The sequence below is a fragment of the Porites lutea genome, chromosome 2 (genome assembly GCF_958299795.1).
Source record: "Porites lutea chromosome 2, jaPorLute2.1, whole genome shotgun sequence".
Lineage (NCBI taxonomy): Eukaryota > Metazoa > Cnidaria > Anthozoa > Scleractinia > Poritidae > Porites > Porites lutea.
This window is the reverse complement of record NC_133202.1, coordinates 12926002-12934051: the sequence shown is the minus strand read 5'-3', so window position 1 is coordinate 12934051 and position 8050 is coordinate 12926002. Positions and strand designations below refer to the sequence as shown.

The 8050-nt window shown below is 38.5% G+C and overlaps 1 protein-coding gene across 1 annotated transcript in view; it reads left to right on the top strand.

Moving 5' to 3' along the window:
• Positions 1-2724: 2724 nt before the first annotated feature.
• The window catches only part of LOC140925653 (contactin-associated protein-like 4), an 8322-nt gene continuing 2996 nt past the window's right edge, over positions 2725-8050 (top strand). Inside the window, exons 1-2 of the mRNA XM_073375564.1 lie at positions 2725-2997; positions 3562-3676. Of these exons, the coding sequence (XP_073231665.1) occupies positions 2725-2997; positions 3562-3676 (388 nt within the window). The remainder of the gene's footprint in view (positions 2998-3561; positions 3677-8050) is intronic.

Below are 8050 nucleotides of genomic sequence, written 5' to 3'. Positions count from 1 at the left end.
GCTAAAGTAGACTTTTCATGACGTTAGCATAATCACCTGAGACCTCTTGTAAAGTTCACTAAAATAATAGCAAGCACCTTCGTAGCCTGTTCACAGACCCTCTACTTTTTCATTTGAGATCGTCGATCTATTTTCTCTTTGGAGATCGTCGATTTTGCGTATGAAAATAAAAGCCGCGGGGGATTTATTGACCAGTAGAGCAAGGGGCTCTCTCTCGCGCGCTCGCTTCGCTCGCGTGCTCGTCTATTTTCGAAACGAAAAAGGAGTCTAAAAGCTGCACATTCGTCGCTCAGAAAACGTCTGCGTATATCATTTTCAGTTCAGGCCATACGCAGTCATCAATCAATGTGCCTTTATGGACCCGTCTATGAGCAGCCAGTAGGTTGATCTAGAACGGTACCACGTGATTTGTTGCACCGCTACCCGGAACCAAACATTTAGAGGTGGTGAGGAAAAACTCTTATTTTCATGCACCAATTTTGTGGATCAAACAAAGATCACCTAACGTAAATGCAGAAAACCTTACTTTTGTCATTAGCATGGTAGGGTCGATGTTTGGTTATTGCCCTACATACTCACGTGACTAACAAGTCAGGAGCATACCAAGTGACTCACGACATCTTTTCTATGATCGCAATACGTTCAGCATTACTGGGGCCACAGGCGCCACAAACCAAGTTTGAATATGTGCGAGATGCTATACGAACATACAACAAAGACTTGCACCGTAAAACACTTATACCAGGAATTTCTTTTTCGGCGCGTTACGCGTCACGCACTTCCAGAATGTCATCTTCCCTCGTGTTGACAGATTGAAAACATATACAGACTTAACTTCGATTCTGCCGTGATGCAGAATTTAGTTAGCGGTACTGTGACCCCGTCTAGCATTTAAATTCAGGTAAGTAAATAACTTATCTGATATTAAGGTTTCAATACGATTAAAACTATAGCAAGCGAGTATTTCGACAATATTCCCCTCTACTAACTGTGATTTGAACTGCGTATTCGTCTCTTCATTATGGTTTATCGCAAAAATCAGTTGAAAGGAATCATGTTAAACCGAACAGAAACGCCGAAATATAATCTGAAACCGTTACAACTCTGACTAGGGTTTAAATGTCGAAGTAACTTAGGTTTTCGAAGGATTAATATTCCAAGCGTTGAAACTTGCTTGTTGCACGCGCTTTCCTGGTGTCAAAATACCCTTCAGGTTTTGGTCTCTCGACGGTGTGCATTTGGAATGCCGCCAGAAATATTTTAACACAAACAACAGCAAAGGATATGCTTCAATACAGTTCTTGTTTCATACTGAAATTCCATGTACCAACTGGGTTTTTACGATGGTGAAGTTAGGTCAAATTTGCCATTTTTGAAAAGTGCTGAAACCGTGATTCTTCTTGCGGCCGGTACAGTCACATTTAAACGGTTTATTTAAAGTTAACTGCTGAATTATAGAGTAAAAATGTGTGTCTGTTTTGTGACTTGATTTCACGTAGAGATATTATTCCGTTTTTATGTACGAGCGCGAAGAAAATGCTCAATTTTCGCTAATTTCATACTCGAAAGAGCGCCGATTTAGAGTTTTTCAAACTTTCCCTGATTCCTGAAAAAATAAAAAGCTGTTACAAGTTTTAACGTGATTTTTGAAATTAGTGTACTATAGAGATTATTTGAGCAAAATATGAAGAAATTCAAAAATTCACGACTGTCAACCGATTCTCGAAAATTACAGACATTGGCTCTTAAGTACTGTTTAGTGCTGTGATTTTGTCCTAAACCTAACCTCACAGTTTTAATATATTTTATGATGCTGTCTAGATCCTCGATAATGGTTTTATGTTTTGGTAGAGATTTATTTCCTCGCGTAAGTTTACATGAACATTTGCATACACGTAGCACACACTGCAAGCAAATTATTTTAAAGACACGCTTTCAATTTCTGTCCTGGGTTATGAAAAATGCTTTGTTTCTAAAGGTTACCACTATTATTCAAGCTTATTCACCTTTTCTGGTTTAAAATGAAACAAACTCTTCCTGGATTTTGCGTTACTTGCTTCACGTCGGCTTTCGCTTCGGCAAGTTTGTCAGCCCGTTTCCAGAGAGTTGTGCTTACTTGGCTGAGACAATCTCTTCATTCCAAGACACTTTCAACGCCTCATAACGGGGAAACTAGACCCCGAAAGTTACTGAGAAGAAAGGTTGAAGTAACACGTCGACCGAAATAATCCGATAAAACCGCTAACAGTAACCACCAATGAATCCAAGAAGAACGGCGAAAATAACACTCAAATCATGGTCATGGCGGCTTGCACATAACCGAGCAATTCAAACTTGTCACAAACGCTCAAGAAAGCAAATTCATATTAAAATATTTAAGAGTAACGCAACTGCTATCAAGATAAAGTGTTCCAACAACTTTCCACGGCTGTATAGTGTTGAAATTACCTCCACAAGCTTGGAATAAGGCGAAAATTTCACCAAATATACCTCGATCTAAAAACGGCTCTTTCCAAGCGCGAAAATCACTCTACAAATGACGCATTCTGATTGGTGGAACCTCGTGACGCACACTGCCTGTGTTCAGCCGGTCAGTACGACGTTTTCAGCTTTGTTAGTCTTTCAGTAAAAAAACGTTGCCAAAGAAATTTCCTCCTCTTGAGGGCAACAGCACAAAATTTATTTAACATTTAAAAAGCCTTTGTCCAACTGTATTTATTTTCTATGGTCTATGTGACAGAATACAATCGCATCTTGATGTTCAAGGAACCAGTAGACGGGAAAATACTTCCGGGTCACGTAATAAAAACTGAGAACGTAGCCAGTGAAGGAAGTTGCCGTGTGAAATGTTTCATAGAACCAAACTGCGTGTCCATCAATGTGGGCCCTCTTGACGAGCATGGAGTACGCATATGCGAGTTGAAAAACATTACAGATGAAAGTTCATCGCAATCTGGTTTGGAGGACAAGGAAGGGCATATTCACTATGCAGTTGAGGTATCAGAAGATTTTTTTTTCGAAGAAATTTGTTTATTAATGTCAAGGGATAAAGAATTTTCCTTACTGAAAGGCGATGATTATTTATGCTCCTTTTAATATGAAATAATGAAAATGGCCAGTTTTACTATTTTTGCATTATTTATTGTTACTCAAGAGGAAATCAAATTCAAAGAGAGTTGTTGTTACCTAGTTGACGGGAATTCATTTTAAAGAGATGAAAGCTGTTGCAAACGGGCAGACAGAAGTTGCTTCAATCTCAATACAACAATACCTGAATGAATCAACCTTTATAAAACATGGAACATTTGAATGTCTCCTCACTACATGTATTTAAGTAGTAATACGGAACCGTCTTTACAAAATGGAGGAAAAAACTCCTCTTTCCTCCTGTGCGCGTGCGTGTCCTTTAAATTTCTCCAGTTCGCCCTAACAAAACCGGCGCCCGTTACACAGGTTAGTGCTAAGGGTGACCAGTTCAGGTCTTGGTTTGTAAGGGTTTATGGTGCATAGCAAGAGAACGCCTTAATCTCCTCTGTAAAATCAAATTATACTCTCCAACAGAATTTCTGCCACAGTAATCCTTGCCCGGGAGAGAACTTCCTGTGTCAGGTGGGCTTCACGGATAAAGGCTACCGTTGTGTTTGCCGTGATGGTTTTGAAGGAGAAAATTGCACGGGTATGACTACATTTATTAACTTCGCCTTTTCTACTGTTGTTCCTTATGTTTTCTTTCCTGTCCTCTTCACCTTCCGCCTAAAATTCCTTGTTCACTTTAATTTGCTTAATGTTTGTTTAATGTGTAATAAAGTTGTTATCGTTGTTGTTGTTGTATGTAAGTGTCGCAGTTGCTGCACAATAGACATCCCTTTACTGTCTTGCTTCTTTTACCAGGAACTTTTTTGCTTATTCGATCCTAATTATAATACTTTTAGCTTTCATTGAAAGCATAATGCCGGCATAATGGGCTTTCAGCATGACGAGAATAATAGAATAATGATGATGATGATGATGAGGGTGATCATATTTCTATAACAGTAACAAATTTTCTCATTCAAGTTCTTTATTTAATCCTTAAGATTGAATATATTGGAAGGCTTAGTTTGTTGCCAAGTTAAAAAATGAAAATGCCTTATTACGCTTGCCAGTTCTCAGGCCACTTAAGGCATGACTTCCTAATGAAATACGTATATTTTAGTAAATGCTATTTAGAACGGTTTGCTTCCATCAGTGCTCCTGAAAAGTGAACTACAAATGTGTCTCAAGCAAAAAAAACACGTGAAACGTGATTTCAAATAACACGTGACATCGCTTCGTCAGTGACGTCACAAAACACGTTTTCCTAAACGGGGAAGGGTTGCAAATCTTAGGAACTTTCACTACCAAAATGTTACATAAACAGTGTAAATCATAAATTCACCTTGTATGATTGGAAATGTTATTTATCCTATTAGCTATTTAAGAGTGAGTCCATGGGTGCACCAGACAAGTGTCTGTATGCTATCTCTACGATTTCAATGAAACTTAGCCAGTTTAAAGGGTCTACCCCAAAACTCAAAATGACAAACTGGTTCACAGTTTGGATCTTTATGGTGGGAGATAGCCCAACCAACTGGTTTAATTAGATTTTTTACCAATAAAAGTGCATTAACAACAGGCAAAATTAGAAAGCTCTCAGGACAACTGCTTTTAACTTTAGACTATGAAGGTTTGTATATATGTTGATACATCTTTGACCAATGCAAGGATGTAAGTTTCAGTCAATTTGGTTGACAGCTTGTCAATCACCGGCCTTGAATATGGGACCACCTTTTTAGCCATTCAAATACTTGCTGTTTTTGAGATCAGATATCTATCCACGCCAGAAAGCTATGACAATAATTTTGCTATTCCCTGTCTACCAACCCTTTGGACTATAATAAACATAAAAAACATTTCCTGGCTCTTCCTTTATTGGGCGTCAGATGCCATTTGAAAACTGCCCCTAAATCAAGCTTATTTCCACTTCACCTGTCCAATAATTCAGCAATTAACGGCCTCTGAAGTTACTAAACCGGCACTTTCCAGCCCGTTATACAAGAATGATAATTGAGGAGTTTAATGCATGGTTAAAACGTTCGAGATTTTGCAAGAAAATCAAAGATTTCACACTGATTAGTGATGTATGTCACCGAAATATCGAAGGTAAAATCGTTATGTTTGTGACCTCGTTTTAATTTTCTCAGAAAATCAGAGATTATTCTTCTTACAAGTTAAACTATACAGAAGTCCTTTATTCAACCAGTGTTATGGTCTCTACTGTGACAAAGCAATGCTGTTTTAAGGGAGATTTCAAGGACACATGGTGCGCGGTTGTTGACAAGCTTTGAATCACGCCAGTATATGCCAGTCATAAAAGCAACGTCAACTCGTACCTCTAAAAACAACGTTCAATGATGAAAAATTCTTCCCTCTAGCGATAAAGAAATTACGCCTTTAAAAAGTTCATGAAGTTTAGGCAACAACCTCAGAAAAAGAATAGTATTACAAAGAAGAATAGTGTTAGTTTTACTAACCGCCGTTGACCTACGCCAAACTATAATGTATGCTGCATGACCAGACAATATTTCTTTACAATCCACTTCTTTGCCTCCCAAAGGCTTTCAGAGGGTCCTGCTTGTCTCTATAACTATATTTATCTCCTCCTATCTTTTTTTTTTTCAAATACAAGTTGTTCGAAGATCTCTGTCACTCTCAATCAAGATGATTTACAACCAAGTATTACGTGACAAAAAGAAAGAGCCCGCACTATTTTGATCAGCGAATTTCCCGCGCCTTCCCCGGCAATTTACATAAATCTTTTAAGACAATATTCGGTTGTCCAAACTGGAAGAGAGAATGAATAAAAATAAACAACACAAAGAATAACTGAAAAAACAGATATTTACATTTTTGTTTTTGTCTCCCTAAGGCCAAAACTGAGAAACACTATAGCCTGTATACAGAAACCACCAACCCCCCCCCCCCCTCCCCGCTGCCTCCACTCACCGAATCACCTGATCTTTTATTACTAAATATTCCGTGTTTACTTCCTGTTTAAAAGCCACGACATTAATTGTCACTTATTTGTTTAAAAAGGCTATCTCCCACCATAAAGATCCAACTTGTGAGCCAGTTTGTCATTTTCAGTTTTGGGGTAGATCCTATAAACTGGCCAATTAAGGTGATCGAATGATAAAGCAATTATCGAACTCGGGTATCGAAAAATATAGTGACTGTACCAGTGTCTCGCGGATCAATTATTTGCCTCAGTCGTCGGGATCGTCAAATAATTGATCTGTTTGCCACTGATCATGACAAATCACGATAATTATTTTGCTTAACCTCATCAAATAATAACAACACGCGAGAACTGGAGACAAGTGAACGGGAGAGAAGGATGATGGGATATGTAAACACGAGAACAGTTCGCTTTTGAAAAAAGTGCTTAAAGAGCATATCAAAATTGGGTAACCTGTGAATTTTCAGCCGTAGCGATTGCAACGGCAGCCGAAAATTAGAAGGATTTGTATGAGATTTGCCACCAAGTCACGCTTGAATGGTTTTCCATACAAATCCTTGTAAATTTCGAGATTTTCAAGCTGTCGTGAAATATGTCCTTAAGCATTACGGGGGTAAAATCTCCTTTTAATTCATAACAGGCACTTTGTCTCCTTAAATGCGCAAGGGAAAGATTTAACGACAGTTTAAAAATTTCAGCAGGTGACTTTCCCGTAACCGAAGAACGTCATATATCCGCATGACATTCAGAACATTGTTAAGATCAGGCTAAAGGGCGTTTCAGCAGAACCTTTCTTTCACTTGCTCAATTTTGGCGTATTCGAGAAGACTCTGCATGAATCAAGTCTGATTTTTGTTGAGTATGCGCTGTATGTTGTTAGGAAACATTTTCCAACCCAGGTCTAAGAGCCGTGCTCCTAATGGTACAGCGGGCCCAGTTGTGACCATCTTTTTATAAATTTTTAACCGTTAGCTGTTCTACTGAGCATTGCCCTCAGTTTTAAGTGTTTATCAATAAACGGATGCCTTTTAATCGAAAAACCAGTTTGACGAGAGAAAACAAGATTCACTCTTTTTAGAAGTTTGTGTTCAAAGGATTGACGCCGTTCAGGTAGATCCTTGTTTCCTCTTTCTCGATCAAGAAGAAGAAAAAAGGAGGCTCTCCTCGCTATACAGGGTGGCCTTTCCGTTTTTGCATAATTAAAATTGGCTATATTCTTTATATTATCATTCATATGCATATTTAAATCAGACTAGGAAATTTCAAGATATGCACGATATTGAGCAAACTGTTTCGCTGCTAGATGGTGACAAAAACATGACATAAAAACTGTGCCAAACTGTGCCACATGTATCGCCGTTAACGTATAAGTCTACGAGCCTTATGTCAGCTTCTGCGTTCGCAAGATTTAGATCAACTTTGCGGCTTAGAAGGATCGGAGTTTATAAATGATCAGTATCATATCCAACGAGGACTACAATGTACCGTACAAAACTTTCCTTCTCGTTAAGATGCAATCCTAAGCTGATTGAGAATTTGCTTTTGTTTGAGCAACGGCATAGTTTTCAGTACGGAGCGAAGCTTTCCGTGTTATAAGCAAAGTGGCACTGATCCTTGGTACCAGATTTTGTGTGTGCCGTGGTTAAGTTCTAAGGAGAACGTATGTTTAGCTCAGCTATGACAGCAAGTCTGGTTTCGTAACTAACTTGGATCCTCCGTCAGTTGCTTGGAAATAGCTATTAACAACAGCTCACCAAGAGAACAAGTTCCGTGAACTAAACTAGAGTATGTTGATTTAAGTTAATGTCGCATACAAAATCCGACAGTGATTGGTTCTTTAAACAGAAAGCTAATTGGATGATCTCTGTGACCTTTGTTGGGTGAGGACATCTTGATCCTTTTACATTATGGATCCAATTTGTAAGATTTGCCGAAAATTATTCCTAAAACCCTAGTTTGTCTTAAATTTGTAGTTTGCTTTATTTCATCGAGTTCCAGATCCTGTGGTCTTGT